General features: G+C 42.4%; 1 protein-coding gene across 6 annotated transcripts in view; it reads left to right on the top strand.

Annotated features, from left to right (window-relative positions):
• The first annotated feature begins 2,012 nt into the window (after positions 1–2,012).
• SLC1A2 (solute carrier family 1 member 2) overlaps positions 2,013–21,638 on the top strand; it is a 102,517-nt gene continuing 82,891 nt past the window's right edge. For 3 of the 6 annotated variants that reach the window (XM_071809088.1, XM_065838842.2, XM_065838839.2), the window contains exon 1: positions 3,044–3,528. Coding sequence is in view for 3 of the 6 variants with exons in the window: in XM_065838842.2 (XP_065694914.1) it covers positions 3,512–3,528 (17 nt within the window). In the remaining 3 variants the exon portion in view is untranslated. Of the gene's footprint in view, positions 2,116–3,042; positions 3,529–14,640; positions 14,811–21,638 lie in introns of those variants that run through there. The other 3 variants (XM_071809087.1, XM_065838840.2, XM_065838841.2) reach the window with 3 other exon arrangements.

Raw genomic sequence — 21,638 nt, 5'->3', positions numbered from 1 at the left:
AGAACTAGGTAGTCCACACAGATCTGTAAAAGTCTGTGTTAACTCCAGCTCTAGCCCTCATTCTCCTCCTTTTACTAAAGATCAGCCATGCCTAGTATTTACTGATCCTCTAACTCCTCAGTGTTAAATCCCATCCCCATTTGGCTTCAAATCACTCAGAAATCTGGCAACAAGTAGCTGAACATTTCTGGAATTTGGCAGCCACAATATTTCTCTGACTGTATATGATACAAAAGTACATTCTTGAAGAGAAACTTGCAGCATTTCATGGAATGAAAATCACAGGAGGAGGTTGCTACAGCTGTGCATGCACAGCAGAATTCAATCCCCATTCTTTTTATGGTCATGATGCTCTTCAAAGAAAACAGAAGCAAAAAACCAGCCAGGCTTCTTTCCAGGATTCAAATTTTAGCATAGTCCTTTAGAGAAAGAGGAAATAGGTGTAGCATTTGGTTCTACTTCTGGACCTCAATGATGTTTGAAACCTATATTCAATTCTGGGTAATCTCTAAATGCAAACATAATGTTTTATTTCTATTGTGATATGACATATGTATTCACATGTACAAATGAGCAGTCATATCAACATATCCAAGCATCTGTACCATTACTAGTATTTGCAGGAATTATAAATCAGCTTGTCCATCCTGTCTGGCAGGCCAACTCACAGTAGTTCATACTTACTGCCTGAGCAGAACAGGAGTTAACATCTAATGCCAGTAATGAGGAAAAATAGGGGATGAATCTTTGAAAAAAAACAACGTGTGAGCTGGAATCTCTAATCTCTTGGATAGCTAGGATCTATTTTTAAGATGCAAAACTATTTCAAACATCTCTTTCTAAACAGGTGAGGATCTACGCCATCTGTTGGAGAAAGGGTGTGAAACAGCAGAACATGGATAGCAACACATCTTCAATTCTAGGAAAAGAGCTATGCATTCTGGAAAGCCCATAAAGATATTGCTATGAAAAGAAGGGAGCAAAACAGTCTCTGTATTCTTACTCACTCCAATGGGTTTATACTTGACCCTTTGTACGCTTTTAGGATTTACAATGCATTAAATTACTCCCAAAAGCCAAGATGCTTAGCTGAAAAAGATAACTGTAAGGAAATTGACATAGTGAAATACATGCTTTTGTCAGGCATACCTTCAGTGACTTTAATGGAATCACCCTGGTATCCCGTTTCTGTTGAAAACCTAGGTCCATGGTAAGATTACAAGAAAAAATGTGTATTTGATCAGTACTAGGGAATGCATACTAAGCTGTATCCTGTCATTTTTAAGGATTGGTACTGGAATCAGCTTGGTTGCAGGAAAGCTGTCTTGGTGGAGTGGAAGTGGTGGGCAAGGTCAGACAGCCTTTGCTCAGCTGTGCATCCCCTGCAACCTTGCAGCTTATTACGGCAGGGAGCTTCCCACATGGCTGCTGGCTTTCTGTGCCAGCTCCTTGGTGCAGAGGGAACAGGCTATGGCAGAAATGTTTCCTCCATGTGAAATGGGACATCAGGTTGGTTAGACTTAGATATAAAGACAGCACTGAGATTGGTACGCAAAGCCTCTACTGGGGGAAAATGAAGCTAAGGTGCATAGCAGTGTCTTGACATGGCATGCCCCATCAGAAGAGTGTGGTTACTTAATGGTACAAGAACTTACTGCCCTATACTGCAAACATGGCCCAGCTGCAGCCTTGGGGCCAAGCAGGGGGCTGCCAGGCCAGCATGCGGTTGGAAAATTACAGCATAAACTGTGCTGCGGTTCCCAAGAGTGAGGAGGCAAAGAAGCAAGTAGGAGAGGTCTCACCAGGCCATCCCCATCCTTTCCTGTGAACTGAGCTGTCATGAGTCCTTGTCCAACCCTTCCTGCTTTGGAGAGGGGCCTGCTGGGGTGGCCGTGGCCAGGGTTGTATCCAGGCCGTGCCCTGGCTGTGTCCTCCCTCCCGCGTTCCCGGCGGCTCCTGCCCCAGCACGGCCGGAGCCGCCGCAGTGGGACGGGTGCGCGCATCAGCAGTGCCCTGCGTCCGCGGCGGTAGGAGGCCCCGACCGCACCTCAGCTTCCTTCGGCCCCACGGCCCGCCAAGCCACGGACACGCGCTGCGCCCCCAAGCGGTGTTGAGGTGAGGTGCTGAGGGGCGCGGCGGTGTCGGGTGGTGCAGGTAGGGGCGCGCCGCGGGACGGGCCTGTGCCTGGGCAGTATGAGCGAGCAGAGGGAGCGGGGAGGCGCAGGGGCCATCCGCAGGACGGCGGCCTCTTCCTGGGGCCACAACGGCGCGGGGCTGAGCCAGACCTGGCACGCCCAGACATTGCTCCGCCGTCAGGCTGAGCCTGCGTGACCGCCGCCGCCGGGCCGCCGCCGCAGTGCCGCCCCCGCCTCCCCAGCAGGGGGCAGCACCTCCTCGTGCCGCTAGCGGTCTGGGGCCCAGCGCGTTCGATGCGGCTGCGCCGCGCCCTGCTAGTCCCTAAGGGCGGGCGGGCCCGCTCGCCGCCCGCTGCGGCTTTTCGGTCCTGCTGCAGTGGGCAGCCACCCGCGTGCCGCTCCGGCAAGACGGCTTTCGCGAAAGGTTGAACGAGCCGGGCCGGCCCCGGCGAGGGGCGGCCGTCCAGCGCCGTGCCAGGCCGTACGGCCTCGGGAGGCTGCCACCGCAGCGTGGCGGGGCAGGTGCCTCGGCTGCTGGGGCGAGGGCCTGGCAGGCGTGGAGGCGGTGGCGTGCCCCTCGGCCAGACGGGCTGCGGAACCCTTCTTCCTCCTGAGTGCCGGCCTTGTCCGCCAGGGGACATGAGGTGGCAGCCGGACACCTACGGAGTGTGTGTGTGGATTCGCTCCTTGCCGTCCCTCCACGCGGCCCCTCGTAGTCCCGGCGGGCCTTCTCTGTGCGGAGGGCCGGGCCTGCTCTGGGGACGCGGTGGTGGTCCGCGGCGAGCGGGGCAGGTCGCGGTCGGCAGTGCCCGGCCCTCCCCCTTCGAGGGGCTCACTACCCCCTTTTGCGGCCCCCCCGCTTCTGTCAAGGAGCGGTTGGGATTTATAGGAGTACCAACGGCTCGTGATGTCAGCCCGTGCCTAAAATAGAGAGGGATAGACTGCAAATCCACGGCTCGAGGGCTAAAGCTTTCCAATCCAGCCTCCGCCAACACCGTACTGATGTGAAGTCACCCCCATCTCTCACACACGCACATACACGCATACGCACCCCACGGCGAGGGGAGGGCGCCGGGGATCGTAGCCCAGGTGCCAGCGCCTCCTCGCCCCGCCGGCCACTGCTGAGCGGCCGCGGGGTAGCAGCGCCAGTCCCCGGGGCACAGAGACCCCTCGTTGGGGCGGCGGCTGCGAGGTGGGGGAGAGCCGAGGAGCGGAGCTGCCGGATCCTCGCCCTACGGAGCCCCCAGGATTACAAGGAACTGCGTGCTCCTTCCCAGACGCAAGCGAGGGTTACCCCAAATAGCCAACCGCCTTCTCGCCCCACTGTCCAAAATAATCCCTTGGACTCCTGAGAAGACAGAGGGGCTTTCGGGACCATGACATCCACAGAAGGGTGAGGGGGACCGTCTCTTGGGAGGGAGGAACGGGAGGTTGAGGGGGGATCCGGCATTGTGCTTTTAGTAACAGTTTCCTGTCGTCTGCTTCATTGTTAATCCTTGCCACTCGCCATTCCCTAACGGAATAATTAGGGAGCTAAAAGAAACGAGAAGCAGACGAGCTCCATTTAGGAGAGGAAAAAAGGAATTTCAAATATGAGCCACTGGAAAGGTTCTGCTTTTCCTCCCATCACTTCTTTATTTAACTCCCAGAGGGCAGATCAAGCTTAAACCACCTGCCTGAAAGCAGAGTCCAAATGAATGGTTAACTCAGAGGTGCAGGCGAGAGCATCCTAATAACAATAATAATAACAACAACAACAATAATAATACAATTCAAAAATAATCGAGAAGCTGTCCCCATACCCACCCCTTAAAAAGGCAATAAACAAACCCAACTTTTTGAGGAGTTTTGCAATTTTGCAGTTTTGTGCCAAATGCATTACAGTGCTAGCAAGAGAAATGCTAGGAAGGGTGAAGAGTTATACAAGAGGCTTTAAAGAAAAGCAAACACAGTTCAGCCCTGGTAGTGTCGTTGGAAGGAAACCTTTCTCCCTACCTGTGACAGGATTGCAATTTGTTGCTCTGGTGAGACTGTGGACTTGTGTGGTTTACAGAGTAACTGGTAGTAGGAAAGAAAAGAAGACATTTGTTTGATCTCTAGTTACCCTCTTATAATGCTAGGTAGTATTAGACTGTGTCTGGTGTGAGCTTCCCCTTTATCCCTGGATGTTGTCAGGTTGTATCAGCATGATCTGCTCTGGATAGGACTCTCTGAGGACAGAGTGCAAAAAGAAGCTCTGTTTATATTGCTTTCATGTCTCTCAGGCTAAAAGACTTAATGAGCTGATTTAAATAACCAGACACATGTCTGGGAGAGTGTGCACGCAAGTGTCCTGTTACCTGGATAAAGGAATGAACTGTCTGTCTGCGGAGTGGCCTCTGAGCAGTTGGCTTGGGAGGAGTGGAAGGCTAGAAAGTATTAGCTCTGGTTTCTTTAGGAAAAGGACAGTCCCCCAGGTCTGACAGAGGGCAAATCTGTGGGGGTCTTCTGGCTCATCCCGGGACTGTGACAGAGGTAACTAATTTACCATTTGCTACTGCTTTGCCTTCATGGGAATTTCTCCTACAAATTTTTACATTCCTGTTTTGGTAGCAGCCCAACAGTATAATCTGCCATGTAGCATTTAATCTGACAATGAAATAATTTAACTAGATTCTGTCAACAAATAATTGGAGCCATGATGATGAAACTCTGAGATGGAGGAACCAGCCTATATCCTTAGGATTGCAGCTCTGTCTTCCCTGTCCTTTCTATATTCTTAGACTAACTCAACTTTCACTCCCCTCTGGCTGCTCCAGTCACTTGCTGTTTACATTCCCATGTAAGGTGGCTCTAGAAGTCTGTGCTTATTTCGGACTGGTAGGGGAATGTGGGATTTGTTGTGCAAGGTTTTCATAAGAGGAGGCATAATAAGAGGTGGCTGTATTAAATGGATTTGCCAACTTTGGGTGAAAAGAGGTCTTAAATGTGTGTAGAAAGAGAGGTGCTTTTAAAAGAAGTTGACTGAATAGGTGAGCTAAACAGAAACAGAAAGGCTTCAATTGAGGAATGCTTTTGCTTTTCTTACTGGACAGAGCTAAACTGTCAGGGTGAGAAAAGAAACAAAACATTTAGGCTTTGCTTTCAAACTTTTTAGGAAACTTACCTGGACTAAGACAAGCTGAAACTGTTTGTTTGGTATGATCCAACTAGTGCTCAGTGACAGCTGAAGAAGATGTAGAAAACAAGTTGAGTGGGAAGTGTTTCACTTGTCAATCCCTTTTTACCAGTGAGAACCTCTTCCAAAACTGAATTGTCATCTTTCTCTCCCCTCAGCTAAAAAGCTGAGGATGGAGGTAAGCTTTACACTCTGGTCTAAAAGTCAGCAAACTCAGATGCCATAAAGATCATCAGAGAAAGTGAATACTGACTAGACCTTGTTAAAGAAAGGCTTTCCACCAGCACTGGCACAGTAGGAAAAAGGTATCAGAAAGTGCCTGTTTCTGCAAGCAGAGAAATGTATCTCAGGCACACACAGGTACATGGAGAAAAACCTGCTGGAGATGGGGACTTCATGCACTCCAGGTTTATATCTGATGTTCAGATAGATACATTGGTTGGGATCTGAAGTATATTAAGGGTTTATTTTGTTATGATAGAACTGCTCCAACCATAATCATTTTTGCCATGTGTTATTTCTCCTCTAACAGGGGAGCTTACTTAAAATCTCCAAAGTGGAGATGTCAGACGTGTGACTTGGCAAACAAAAGGCCCCGAGATATATACATAGAGGAAGGCAAATCTGTATTCCATTGTTATAAAGTAGTGGTCATTTAGAGCCAGGATTTGCTAGGAATGAGTTTTTTGTCTGTGCTTTTCCAGTCATTACTTTTTTCTTTCAATGTCTTATTTGGTTATGTTTATCCATGTATGGAAATTTGCTGCCCAAATCCTTCTGTTACAAAAGAATAGTGGACAATGTAAAGCTTCAGTCAGTTGAAAATGAGACAGGAAAAGTCCCTCAACATGGCAAAATCAGACCCATGCATCCTCTGGGTCTACCTTGCTGTAGTTCCAGCTTTGGCTTTGGCTTACTGTTGAATACACTGTCTGTATCTTGACTGTTAAGTCTTCCTTTCACAAAGTCCCCTGATACAGGTTGCATTATCAAGATGGATTTTTGGTGTTTGGTGCTGAAAACAGAAAATAGCTAGTTCAAGGAGGAAGGGCTAGAACCAAGTATTAATACTGTTCAGGGTTGCTTGTTTTTATGTTTTCTGTTTAAACATCCTGTGCTGGCCATGACTGCAAACAGGGTGCTGCTGGGAGAAGTAGCCTTCTGATTTATGCCAGCATTGCCTTTTGTGAGTCTTTAGCATGGTTCAAAGATCCAGTGACATTACTACATATTCACAGATTGTGGTGTCTGTCATAGAACTCGGTATGCAGTAGGTTGAACCTATGGAGACTTACCATAGCAGAGCATTTAAGCATTTCCCTTACTTTTACCGGGTCTTAGAGGACCTGAAGATTAAATGAGATTGACTCTGATCCAGTTCATGCCCATGCTTGCCTTCAGACCTTTGAGCAAAGTCTTGAACACCTTGCTTCACATGGTTTTGTTATGGGTCTCATCTCTCTCTTCAGTGTTACTGTTTCAAAAGGGAAAGAATGCAATACCTTGTTACTTTTTGTTTGGTGGTTGTTTTTTTGTTTTGGTCTTGTTTTTTAAAACCCACATTTTTATAAGCTAGAGATAGGTTTTAGATGTTAAATCAGCATGTGACTTTGTAACTCGGATATTAAACATTAAGTGTTTTTTTATTTTATTTTACTTACTTGAGTGATGCTGTTTTAAATACTCTAAAAATCTAGAGATGCATTTGTATTTTGTATACCTTTGAAAAGTGGGAGTTTCAGGTGTAAAGTTTGGGTTTGTATCTGTTCCTTCAAGAATGTAGCCACTAGGAGACACTATGACTGCATATATAGTAGTAAATTAAACAGAGGCAGAGCAGATGTCTGAGCTGGGAGCTCAACCCTCTATGTGCATGTCAGCCTCAGAGCAGTTCTGCCATGGTTTTGACATGCAGCTCTCTCCCAGTTCACAGGAGTCAGCATGGGCCAGTGGCCATTACCAGTGGGCAGTTTGGGTATGATCACTGTATTTTGGAGATGGGGCTCTTCCATTTCTGCTGGTCTTGGTGCTAGAGAACAGTTCCAGGGCAGGTTTATGAAAACAGAAATGTTACCCTTATGGATATATGATATGCAGTTAATAGGCAAGTCTATGTGTGCATGTGTATAGACACCCTGTTACAAAATACATCTAGTGAAGTGGAATATTATTATGTTGAAATATTATTATGTTTGATTAGTGAAGTAGTTGTACTTCACAGTTTTATGCACACTTAGTACAAATGGTGTTTTCATAATATGAAGTGTCATGGATGCAGAACTACCATTCTGTTCAGAGTAGCAGAAATACTGCATGCAGAGTCAACAAACAAGCAAACAACAAAAAATCCCAGCTATGGTCCATTCCTCCTTTCCAAACTTGATTGTTCCTATGTTCTTGTTCTATGGATACTTTCTATCTTACAAAGCAGTTTTGTATTTCTATACTAGGAAATTACTACATCTAAGTTTTCTTCTTCATCTTCATGTTTCTCCTTGATCTACAGGCTATCCCAACCGAGATTGCTAATAACTTTAAATTTGTGAGCAGTGTTTAAAGGGTCACAGTTTTTCAGTTAAAAAAGGCTGTCACTAAAACTTCACCCTGTTTCACCTGCATAAGAGCGTGGTTGGCACACAGATTCCTTCTCAGTGTTTGCGACAGTAGGAGTGCCTAGGCTGTGTAGGTGAAGAGATGTGGAGCCCACACTAACCTAGCCTGCAGTGCCCACCTGTCTCTTCAAAGAGTTGTCTTCATACAGGAGCAAGCTGTGTGCTTGAGAGGGATGTGGGGAGAAGGTGCAGTGCTAACCAGTGGGCCTTCCTCTTCGGTACCTTCTTATTTAATACCTTTTAATTTTCTGTTGTTTTCTGTGTTGCAATACTTGATATTTAGAACAATTAATTGTATGAGTTCTTGAAAACACTGTCTGGATCTGTCAAAGACATCATCTCTGTTATTGTCCATCTGCTAATTAAAACTCCTTTCTCACCAAGTCAATATGATATTTAACACTTTTAACCTCCAGTTCGTTGGCTTAAAATGCTATTTCCAGAGGCACACCAGCAATAAAATAAGTGTGCTTTTATAATCTTACTTCTATATTAATTTCAAAGCCTCTCAGTGTACTTAAAGCTTCAAGACAATTATCTGCGATACATGTCTCAGCGCTTGGGAAAGATAGCAGACTAGGTTCAAAGATCATCATATTTTCTAACTTTTATGTAGAACATACTTGATCCCATGTAAGCAATTCCAAATTAGAGATCCTTACAAGGAAAAATAAAAAACCCCAAAAACAAACAAAAAAACCCCAGACCAACAAAGGCATAAAATAATTAAGTATTGTTCCTGTTAATTATAGGCATCTGTAGGAGAATGGCATGAAGTTCATAAAAATGCAGTATTTCAGGTTCGCTGATGTCTGAGAAATCAAATTCACTGAAGTGCTTTAAAGAAAATAAGATTGAAAGGGAATTTAAAAAGGAAAAATATTTAATTTTTACTTTTCAAAAATAAACGCTTAGTTTCAGCCCAAACATTTTCATGTCAAATCTATTTTTCAGTTGAAAAAAAGGTCAGTGAAAGAAGGAAATGTCAGTGGCTCTAATACAAAGGAAAACACTGTGAATTAAGGAAACATTTTGAGTTGACTAAAACAATACTTGTCTTTATTTTGTGTTTCTTTTTGGTTTTTTTAAAAGTTTTGCTGAAAAACTCAAGACATAATTTTTACTATGACTGATATATTTCTTGACTTTTTAAAAATATAAACACCTTGTCAATAATCAGTAATTTTTCCAGGCTGCTTTTTGCCCTGTAGCCTTTTTTTACTATTTTCTCAAGACATGAGTTAAGCTCTGGGCTATTCCTAAGGGCATTTAAATTTATATAGAATCATAGAACAGTTCAGGTTGGAAGGAACCTTCAAAGGTCATCTAGTCCAACTCTCCTGCAATGAGCAGGGACATCTTCCACTAGATGAGGTTGCTCAGAGCCCCATCCAGCCTGGCCTTGAAAGTTTCCAGGGGTGGGGCATCTGCAGCCTCTCTGGGCAACCTATTCTAGTGTTTCACCACCCTCATTGTAAAAGATTTCTTCCTTACATCTAATATAAATCTAGTCTCTTTTAGTTTAAAACCATTATGTCTTGTCCTATTGCAACAGGCTCTGCTAAAAAATATCTTTCTTGTATGCCCCCTTTAAGTACTGAAAGGCAGCAATAAGGTCTTCCTGGAGCCTTCTCCTCTCCAAGCTGAACAACCTGTTTCTCAAGAGGTTTCTCAGCCTAAGGGAAAAAATATCCATGTTATTTATTCTAGAGTATGAAAATTATGTCCAGCATAACCACCAACCATCTAGGACCATGGCTTCCTTAATGTAAAAAAATGCCAAAACATACGTAACATGTAAATGGGGATATGAGAGTAGACTAGAGGCTTTCCAGAGGTCTTCCAACCTTAACTGTTCTGAGATTCTGTATACTACAAATACATGGTATGCAGCTGTCTGTATGTAGTATCTTCATATCTCAGTTCTTGGATATGGGTGTGATGACATATACTGCTGGCACACCATACTGTACTATTCTATGTCCATGTTACTGATATTTCATGAGATTGGCTTCAGGCTATGCATACATGAATAAGTTCCGCCCAGGAGGAATAGTTGGCCCTAATAAGTCCACACTACACTGGTTAGTATTTGGAGATCCTTAGGTGTGTTGCTAGAGTGCGTTTCCTGATATAGCTTAGTCCAAAAGTAGTTCAGTGCATATGCCCCAACACAGCTCTGCAATGCAAACCAAAGTGCAACAGGTGGGCATTGTCAGAAATTTCACTCCAGAAGCTCACTCCTGATTCAGACTAGATTGTTAATAAAAGTTTACCCTCAGTTGGTTACTAATACTCCTCTGTTAAGTGTGCCACACTGGGCAGGTTCCTGGCAGGCTGTTGTGGTTTAACTCCAGCTGGCAACCAAGCACCAGACAGCCACTCCTCTACTCCCCCCACCTCCCCCAAGTGGGATGGGGGAAAGAATCAAAAGGGAAGCAAGAAACTGAGATAAGAACAGCATAATAAGACCAAAAAAAAAAAAAAAAAAAAAAAAAAAAGATAAAATAGTAATAGTAGTAATAATAATAATAATGATAATAATAAAAAATAAGGCATAAAATAAAATAATAATATAAAACAAGGCAATTGCTCATGAACACTGGTCCTCTACAGCTGATCCTGGAAGAGCGGAGATCCAGACAGTAGTGCATGCATGAACATGACTTCACCAAGCTGCGAAAAGAGAGCACTCTGGTCCTGAACAGCCAATCCTGAAAAGAGAGCAAAAAGGCAAAATGGTCAAAAAACCCTAACAAGCCAGAAAAGCTGGATTCGGCTATATACTGAGCTTGACACTCATGGTAGGGAATATCTCATTCACCAGTCTAGAGGTCAATTTAGGTGCTATCCTGTTTGTGCCCCCTACCAGATGCTCTGTGCACCTGTGTCTGGAAAGTTGAGAAAGTTCTTGGTTTCCTTGGCAACAGCCAAAACATCAGTGAGTTCCCACATTGTTTTCATACCAACTCCAAAACAAAGCCTAGCTACTGTAAAGAAAAGCATGGGAAGTTCAGTATGTTATCCCATTATTCTCATACTAAATCCAAACCAAAGGACTGTGATGGCTACAAAAAGAAAAGATTGTAATTACTGTGAAGAAAATTAACTCAGTCCCAACAAAACCAGCACACAGGCTGTTGTCATCTTCTGTTTGCTCATGTGCATGCTGGCAGCACAGCTGCTTCTGCGACCACAGTCCAAGATGCTGCCATGGCTTGTTGGGACATTTGTGTGCGTAAACTGCTAGTGAACAGTACTTGGCCCCATCATCATGAGATACACAGACTGGGGCAGAGCATGTCTGGAGGTAAACCATAGTTTCCAGTCATACAGAATTTAGAGGCTTTTGTTGCAAATTCGTGCCAAACGTGCAGAGGGCTCTTGGCCCTGTACAGTGGCAGAAGCAGTGTACTGAGTATGGTTGTTTTACACTTCCTTTGGAGCAGAAAGCTATGTCATCAATTAGGCGTTTGGTCCTTATCTGTGTAAGAACTACTCTTGTGATAGTAACTGAGCAAAGATTTGTCCTTAAAAGCGCACATTTATATAAACACATGGCATCCCCATACACATATGCATATGGGGATTAATAAACATGTTGCTGTGCTGCTATTTATATCACAGCAGTACAGGACTGAAAGTGCAGAACAGATCAGAATCCCTCACCTGACATTTATGGGGGACTTAGAACAGGCAGATGGCAACATCTCATGCTGGAAACTGCCAGGAGATACTATTCCTATTGATATAAAACATGCCAGAGGAACTTTCACAGCTATGTAGGCCAACAGTGTTAAAAACCTGTCTCACTGTAATACCAAAGCACCTCAGTAGGAAGCCTTCTGCTGCTTCTAGGATTAGCTGTTGCCTTCTTTCTTGATTGCTTTCTTGTCTCGTTTGCTGTTGTGTGTTCCTGGGTGGACTGCTGAGGGGAACCTGGGGAAATGGCACGGTACTAGCCTCAAAGTTAAGGGCACAAGGGCCCTATAGCAGTTACCGTTTCTTCAAACAAGTTGCTGGAGTGCCTTGAGGAGGACATTTCTGTCTCCCTTTTCTGGGAACACGTTTGTGTCACATGGTGGCACCCTTGCAAGCTTTAAGAAGCTTGAACTCCTGCTGCAGCCTCTCTACTTCAGTCAGGGAGGTCTAGGGGGTGGTGTTGCATTAAGATAATTAATTTAGCAGAAGTTAAGCCCCGTGCAAGGCAGCTAGATTGAACTCCTGAGTGATGCAAGTAACATCAAGTCGGCGCTATACGTCTAGTGTGCTCAACAGCCAGTCTGGCGCAGAGATGGACAAATAGTATGTTTTATACTATAGTTCTGGGCACATTAACATTGTATTAGCACAATTAGATTCACAAATAGTGCAGGCCAGTCGTGATCACTGAATATTCGCACTGCACATATGCACAAATAGCATAATACAGTCTGGGCCCATTATACTATAGGTCTGGGCACATTCAATGAGAAATTCTCATTACTAGATCCACAAGTAATGAGGTTTATTGAAGCAACGGGTGCAAGTTCTTTCAGGTGCTGTCAATAAGTACATTGTGTGCAAAAACACACTTTAGTTAGCTTACCTGTTTTGTGGACAATATCGAATCTGATTTCATATTAATAAGTCCCCTCATGACTCAGCAAAGGATAACGATCAGTGACTCCTCCAGCAGGGAGACAGGCCCCCTTTGTCTTACTCTTCAACATTGGTAGCAACTGTTAGTAGTCTCCATCTTTATCTGTGGATTCCATATCAGTGGCACTACTCAAATACGTTTTCAGTAGCTTTTGAATCAGTGCACAGGTGTACATTCTATATGAAGATCTCAGAGTTTTAAATTTTTGTTAAAATGTATCTTTCCAGGTCAGTGGGATTATGCGCTATGAGTTTTCCTGTGCAAAAATGGAAAGTTATATTTTGCTATCCAGTTATTATTTGCCCATAACACTTTTATGTTTGTTTTGTTTTGGTTTCGTTTGGTTTTTGTTTTGTTTTGTTTTGGTTTTGTTTTTGTTTTGTTTTGTTTTTTTTTTAACTCATCCACATACAAAGTGGGAATTTCCTACAGCTTGTTTAGTGCCTATATGGATAGAGCTTGTACGAAAGACCTTACATGCACTGCACTCCTTGATGGTCCCTGGCAGACTCAGTAAGCAGACTCTCTTGTGTGTCTGTATTCTCAGTGACTGTGAGTGTGAATACCCACATTCATGTGGACTTCAGTATTCACATGCAGTGTCCCACACATTTGCCCATACATTCTAGCATGCCTTAGAGCTGAAAATTTTTCACTCAGTTTTTTGAACAGATCAAATAGTGACCCCCTGACAAAAGTTGAAATAGGATTTAACAGTTCTGGCTACTTGCTCTGTTCTGTTAACACTATAAATCTCTATATCCTGTTTTTTCTTCAGACTATTGGCAGTAATTGGTCACTTGTACTAAAATCAGACTTGATACTTGCTAGGACTAATTCACGATACAAATGTCAAGTTTTTATTGGAAAGGAACTGAGAAAAAAAGGGAATTGTAGAATTTTCACAATGGTATTCAAATGCTTATTTTAATAGGTGAAACCTAGCTATTTGTTACTTTTACAATATCTACTCATTGCAAGAACGAATAAAAATTAATTACAAAGGAATGTATGTGAGGAAGTTGGTACACATTTAATTGTAGCTCTCCTGGCCAACTATGCATAGTTTATTTGCGTTTGCCACTACAGGCTGCTCTGACTCTTTGCCTGTGTTCTGGCATTCACTTCTCATCAATTGTAATAGGGGAAAATTTCATTTCAGGTTTACTATTCCTTCAGTGAGACTATTGCCCATGTGGCTAGCAGGAAGAAAACACTGTCAGTGGAATATGCTGGTCTTTTGCACAAGTCCGGACCTTCATAGAATATGTGATACATGCCATGAATAAATTCTGATGCTTTGCTGGGTTACCTGTTGATCTGAAAGTCTTTCTTTAGAAGTCCTTCACAGCTACTCACAAACATGCTAGCACTGTTTGCATATGTATGGGCTTTCCTACTGTGAAGCAAGCTATTTGGCTAATTGGCTGTGTGCTAGCTACTCTGCGCTAATTAATCACTTAGATACACTTATCCCAAAGCAAAGGTGTAGTAGCAGACTACACCATGAAAGTGTAGGATAGCCAGCACAGTAGCTGTGCCTGCACCACAATAGATTCCCAGCACAGGCAGGCTTTAGGGTTGTAAAGGCTTTGCTGCCCTAAAAATACCAAATCTTCTTTCAATTCACTGTGAGTTTCAGCAGCTTTAATTTTGTTGAGTTCTGAATGTGACTGCCTAGATGAAACCAGGAGATGGGGTTAAAGAATTTATTTTGACTCTGCTTGTTTCTGACTACTGGCTAGCAGTACATGAGCCACCCTGCAAGATTAAGCCTGGCAACTAATATAACTGCTGGATTTTATGCACAAAATGAGTTTGACTCGTACTTATTTGTCTTAGAAATATTATGCAGCTGTGTCAGAGTGACAGGGCTTTGCTTGTTCCAAACTTTGCCTTGTTCCCTGTGTGGTGCAGTTCCCTTGCACTTTGGATGTAAAAGTAGCAGGACACTCATGAAAACGAGTAGCGTGCCATTGCATGTGGCTCTTTCTGAGAAAAAAACCAAAACCAAACAGGTGGAGCTCAGAAACATTTATATGCTATGCAGAAATGAGGACTAAAAAGCTAATGTTCCCAGTTCTTCCTTCACAGGGTATTTTCTTAACAGTAAATGCTGCCATACGATAATATATAAACCTCAAGGGCACAACAAGGCTGCATGAGAGCATGTACTTACCACTAAAAAAAGATGACTTGAGAAAACCGAAGCAAGCCAAGTATATGCTTCCCTAATAATGTGGTGAAGAAAGTTCTCACAGGTGGTAAGTGGACTTTTTTTCAATGGAATACTGTAAATAGAAAAATGAAACTCTGCTTAGGAGTACAGTGACAACACCACTTCCAAGCTGCGATTGCAGAATGACAATTTTTCTGCCTTAGAAAAATACTCACCTGGAATTCAATTCTGCCAGCAGATGGACAGCAAAGACTCAACGTATTAATAGAATTCATAATACTCAGTTGTGCTTTATAATACACAATATAACGTATTTTGAAAATTACATCTCTGATTTTCTTCGGTTACTCCCCAAAGCAAAAAGGAAATGAAATGGTGGTTCATATCACCAAACCCTGCTAATCACATTTTTTCTAAGAAGTGGAGAAAGATTAGTCTCTGCTGCTCCTTATTTGCTTAATGCTACTGTATCTGGATTTACAGTAACATGCTGGTAAAACTTGGATTGGGACATGCAGGTGGATGCTTGAGGTACAGAAGGAGCTAGGTTTGGTTTGAAATGGCTGTTGAAACTTGAAACCTTGTTATTGCCTCTTCATACTCCTAGCCTCAGAGTGCAGAACATTCAAACCCTTGCTGTGCTGGAGTTGCTCTGCTTATGCTCTGGACTGGAGGAATGTGAGGCAGCTCAAGTCAAGGAGAGTTGTGTGGCTGCATTAGCCCAATGTTGCAGCTGAGCCCATTGAGTACCTTGTCTGTCAGCTGGGATTATTAGCCTGTGGCTGGTATTGTGCTCACTCTTCTGGTCAGCCTGAGCAGAAGGAGCCTATTTTTGCCTGCCATATGCTGCTCGAGCCCTGAGAGTCAGGGTCATGCTGCAGGCTGACTTCTGAGCATTTTGCCTGGTGGACCACGAAAGACGTGGTTGTTACAGAGCTGAGATCAGGTCTCCAGACAAGAACCTGAACCCAAAGCCCAACCTGCCAACAGTGCCCATTCTCTAGGAAACTAAAATCCTGTCTAGACAATTAGATAGCATTCTTAGTGCATTTAATACGATATTTTTAAGATGGATAATCACATTCTAATGTAACATAAGAGAATATGAGTTAACTTCCTCTCACCTGTTAGCCTCTTCTCACTACTAACTTATTCACAACTCATCCCAAATACATGTGTGCCAAGCTTCTCTTTCCTCTTCGTTTGCCTTTCAGAGCTTAATCATGCAGTTTCTCTGATTTTTTTATTTCCTTAGCCTCAGTTTTTCATTTGAATCATAGTTACCTGATGGCTTTAATTCATGTTAGCATGCTTGTTGTCTACTCTAGGTCAGAGTGAATTCAGTGCCCATGAATGATACTAAACAAGCAACTCAGAAGAAGAGATTTCAGTTGGTATTTTTCCATGGGTAGGAAGGTCTCAGAACTGCTTCAGTATGGTCTTCCAGAGAAGCCTCAAAAATATTCAAGCATCTGATTGGTGTATGTTTGAAAAATCTTGCCTGTCTCTTGCAGGGAGTGAATCCAGTCCCAACATGCATGTTATCCTTTGGCTTCTCCCTGCCGTGTCTACCACAAGTAATATTTTTGTGGTTTGTGGGACTGCTTCCTGGGAACTGAAATAACTTGTTTCACATATATCATAGAACTGCTGTTAGTGGCTGAGCATTTTGTTCACAGCCAAACAGGCTGGACTAGGTCCAAGAATGAGCCCAGCTCCTCTCCCTGAGGTCTCCAGTTCTACTCGCTTGCAACACCAACAACCTCCACAATATAAAATTCACTCTGCCTCTCCCAAAACAAAAAGTCCTCATGATATTACACCATGCTGTTCCTACATTCATCATAGAGGAGTGGTCACAGAATCATGTCCTGTTAGAGACGCAAGGCTGACTACATGTCTGCAACTCATGCACTAGTGAATTGTATGTTGTTAATAATAAGTACTTCAAGCTGGTAAAAATGGCCTCAGATACAAGACCGTGCTGGTTTGACTGAAAGTGAGTTAATTTTCTTCATGCAGTTACAAACAATTATTTTGCATAGCAAGCACAGTTGTTGTTTGGATTTAGTTTGAGAACAAGAAGATCACAACCCAGGACAGAATAATGTTTTTCTTCAAGTAACTTTCCAGTGGTTTTGAGTTGGAACAAAGAGAATGTAAGAGCTTACTATTATCTTAGTTGTTGTCTGGGAGCCAAGGTCTTTCTGAGCTCTCTGCGTGCATGCATGAGGCAGCTGAGAAGGGGCAAGAGATGGGGCAAACCTTGACTGACAACCAGACTGGTCCATAAGAATATTCCATGCCATTAGCATCATGTTTCATAATTATGGAGAGTCAGATTTTCTGGTTAGGGAGACAGAGAGAGAGACGGAGACGCATTCCGGTTCTGCTCCATTTCAGTGGATTTCTGTTTGGTAGTTTCTATTAGTTTGGCCTTTTGCCATTCTGCCATTTTGCAGTGGCCTCTGGACCTTTCTGCCTTTTTCTGTCTTCCTGCACGATCAGCTGTTCTGGACCAGGGTGCTTTCTTCCCACAACTGGCTGCTCAGTGCGGATGGAGTTTGTGAAGAATTGCACTGAATATCTTTTATATTCTATTAATATTTTCCATTATATAATTTTTTTTATTAGTAGCAGTATATTAGTTTTATTTTGGTATTTTGTTAAACTGTTTTTATCTCAGTTCATGAGTTTCTCCCTTCCCTTTCAATTCTCTCCACTATTTGTGGGAGAGAGAGAAGTGAGTGAGCAAAACTACTACCGTAGTTTTCATTGCTAGCTCGGGCTAAACCACAACACCTTCCTTCTAAAATCATGAACAGCACCATAAAGCATCCCATGCATCCGTCACCACTCCTCGTGACTTAATTTTCCTGCTCTTAGGGAACTGAAGGAGCTGTGCAAAAATGTGACACAGAGTTTTATGGCCAAGGGACACAGACTGGAGCCATTCTAACTCCACACTGAGGGTGGTTGGCATGCAACTGGTTCTCCATTAGGAGAATAAGTTCCTATTATAATGTGAACATGAAACCCAGCAACTATTTTCCAGGAAGTGCAATGAGGAAGAAAATGGAAATGAAGAGTATTTATTGTTACTTTCCCTCAGCCAGGCAACCTTACAGACAGTGAGGTATATTTTCTGCTCATTTTCACTGATCATCACTCTACTGACTTCAGTCCAGTTCTGTCAGTTTACATCAGCAGAGATGTGACTTTCTGCTTGCCTGAACTTTATACAGATCATTCAGTCAGTTGCAGACTGTGTGTTTTATGGGTGACATCAGCTTCAGTGTATACACATCTACGCTTTGTCAAGACATGCACTGTTCTTGTTGAAAGCAGCCAAATACATTTTTATGAACAAAGACCTCAGGCATTACTATGGCAACCTAATACTGTCAGTCAGGAGTAAATTAGTAATGGTTTACAGCAGCAGAAAAGGCAAAATCTTGTTCCTGATGTCTGTGCACTGCGGTATCGTGTTTCATTGTGAAAGTAGTGCAAGACTTTTGTAGCACTGGAATTCCATAGTACATTCCATTTGCAGATAGGAGAATGAGTTACTTTTAAAGGGCATTTGTTCCTCTGAGCTTCAAAATTCCAATGCAAAACTCACTTGTTTTAAATTTTGTATAGAAAATGCCTCCTGACATTTAATAAATTGCTATTTTAAATTAGAATCTGGGCAGTAACTATGAAAATCAAAATTTAGGTGAAAAAAAGTGTCTGATGTCCGTTAAGTTTTTGATACAGCTTTTCTGTGTAGAAATAGCATGGTTGTAAAAATATTGCAGAAGATTTTAAGGGGTTTTTTATACATTGAGTAATCCAGAAACTTTTTTCTGACCAAACGTAGGGAAAGACTGTAGTGTTTCAATTTTCTAAGAAAACTGAAGCTGAATTGATGACCTCTGAAGTTTTGATTTTGCAAATTTATTAAGCATTTTTACAATGGATTTTACTTGCTCAGATCCATCCCCTAAAATGTATTTCAAACATTTTCTTTTATAAAATTTCCTGCAAATTTTTTTAGGGCTTAGTACAAAAAGCATCATGATGATAAGAGGGCAATTAACTTGGAAATGAAACATGCCATTGGTGTGATTTGAGGGCAGAATACTCTTCATCTTCAATATCAAGATCAATGTATACTTCTGTGTTCTGGTATGGGCAAAGACAGCAGGTATTCTCCAAAGGGTCAGGCAACTCCTTTAAGCTTACAAAACTGGTTGACACAATGCTTATTTTTAAAAATGTTCTGAATAACTGCTGTTGTAGGACTTTACGTTACTGCTTTAAAACTACTTATCTATGTGATCCTGCTTATCAGTTTTTCTCATATATGTACAGTCAGTTTTCTTTGGCTATTCAGATTGTCTTTATTCTTAGACATTTCTCACCAAGGGATTTGATTGTTGACTCCAGATAAGAATTACATTTCTGGTAGCGTTGAATATTTGTTACAAAGATGGTAGAAAGTCTTTAAAATGTGATTTAAGAAACACATAGGTAGTAACCTCCACTATTCCTGGTGTATGAATATGTTCTAGGAAAACATGGGTGTTTAACAGATATGCCAAGTAGGAAATTTGGTAGGGGATGTGATTCTAAATGTGTTTGTTGAAACAATGAGATAATTGAGTAAATATAAACCACATCATAATTTTTTCCACCTAGGACTAATATGCTCCTCAAATGGTCTGTCTCAAATAGGTGAACTTTCATGTTAGGTCTGGAAGGGTTGTATGTGGGTTTTTAGTTAGGCTGCTGCTTCTGGCTGGAGATAGATCATTCTTTCACAATGGTTAAATGAGATGGGGTGCTGTGCGTAGCTCCATTCTCATGCCTTGTGAGCAGGTACTTGTGTCTTTGGGCCAAAATCAGAGCCTGCTGTAGAGCTATGTAGCTAATCAAAGTCCAAGGATGTCTTCTTCTAACCCCAACTTTTCCTGTTCTGATGGCTGGTATCCTCAGACGTCACTGTAGGCTAATAATGTTGTAATCTTTATTAGTGTAGATTTTTCTGCAGTTCTTCTCTTCCTCTTTTCACACTTAAACAAGTCTTTTATAAGCAGGAACGAGACCTAAGGCAGGTTTTGTGTGCAGGCTTTGAAATACAAAGCTGATGGTCTAGGACAGATATTGTAACCTCATCAGCCCTTAATGATTCCTTTGGAAAAAAAAAAAAAATAAATAAAACCAGGAAATCAGAGCTGTAGGATGCCTCACTTTGCTGAAACACCTGATATCAATTGTTTTTAGGAAAAGTAATGAACTGAAGAGTAGGCAATTTTTGCCAACTGCTCAAGCCAGATCATGCTTCACTGCAACTTTATAGAGGTAAATGTGTGATCCCATTTCAGAGGGAATGGGAGACCTCAGCTGTTCTGCAAAGCTGTGAGCAGATTGGGCCAAACAACTGACCTCAAATGAATGGCAGCACAGCAGGCTTCATGGAGAAACTAAATGCTCCAAGCACAGACTCTTGCTTTTTGTCAGAATTAACTTTTCTATTCTAGGCTACTGAAATTAGAGGGAAAAGCAGAGCTACCTTTACCGTTGTTGCCATGGGAGGAAGAAACAGTGATTTTAGTGGAAGTTTTTTATGAAGTTGCCTGTGGTTCTCTGAGGACATTCTTCTGCTGGGCTCTGAGCTGAGATGTAGTGCTGCAGGTTGAGACAAGTATTTGTAGCATCAAGAAAGGAAGGAAATTAATTTGCTTAGTCCTTGTGAGATATAATTAGGAATATTCAGATGGAAAAAAATAATGGAAAACTGAGCTTGAATTTACTGAAAAAATATCCAAATGTATGCATGTATTTATGCATAAATGACACGATTAATTAGGCAGTTTTGGAGATTCTCAGAGGAAGTAGTGGAAGATAAAGTCCTTAAAACTTTAGTGAACAAGCTTGACAAATCACTGTAATATATCACCTGGATTGCCTAGGCAGTGCCCAGACAACCTGTTAGGTGTCTGGTTTAGAGTTTTATTTGAGAGGAGAAAAATCCAAAGACACTAATGGAAATCTAAAAAAATCCAGCCCTCCTTTTTCTACAGAGGGATCTTCTTGTCCTCTGGGATTTTTAGATCTTCCACCAAGTTCTTTCTGGACATACTCAGCATGCAAAATAGAAAGGAGAGCACTTGTTTATCTCCAGTTTCTTCATCACTGCAGCATCTATACCACTGTCCAAAAGCTGCCATTTAGCGGGAAATATTTCTTCCCCATGTAGGGTGCAGTCTGTGATAGGTAATAATCAATTTACTAAGGCCAAGGAGTGGTCCTGAAATGTAATCCACTGAAAACTAGACAGTGAGGAGGAAGAGAGGTGACCTGTGGGGAATGTGTAGAGCCATAACATTAGCAGTGGGGTTGTCCTTAGCAGGTATTTTAGCTATTCAGTAAACCCAGACAGAATCATGATTCAGGAATATACAAGGTAACTCCCTCTTGCTTGTTACTGAAAAAGGAAACGTTACAAATCAGATGACAAAAAGTAAAGAAAATAAGAAAAAAAAATCAAAAGAAAAATGAAGAAAAAATTTAAAATGGAAGAATAAGAAAGAAAAAATAAAGTAGAAGAAAGAAAAAAATAAAGTAGAAGAAAAAAAAAAAATCGGTAAACCTTCATGAAATCCAGAAGGCTTGGGGACGATGTGTATTTTTTGCCTGCTCTGTGTTGATTAGCATTCAGCCCACAAGGTCTGACTGAAGTAGACCTCCGAAAGGATGGCGGTCGTGCAACAGTGTATGGGTGAATGGGAAAGGCCTGAGCCTCTGATGTTCTTAATTTACTGGTTTGGAGACAGTCATTGTTTCATGACCGAGATAAAAATAGAGAATTACCAGAAACCCCAAAAGTTCTGACTGTAATAAGAGCAATCCTGCTTTTTGCTATTCC

Source organism: Patagioenas fasciata, chromosome 5 (assembly GCF_037038585.1).
Source record: "Patagioenas fasciata isolate bPatFas1 chromosome 5, bPatFas1.hap1, whole genome shotgun sequence".
NCBI classification, from domain to species: domain Eukaryota; kingdom Metazoa; phylum Chordata; class Aves; order Columbiformes; family Columbidae; genus Patagioenas; species Patagioenas fasciata.
This window is presented reverse-complemented; position numbering and strand designations above follow the sequence as displayed.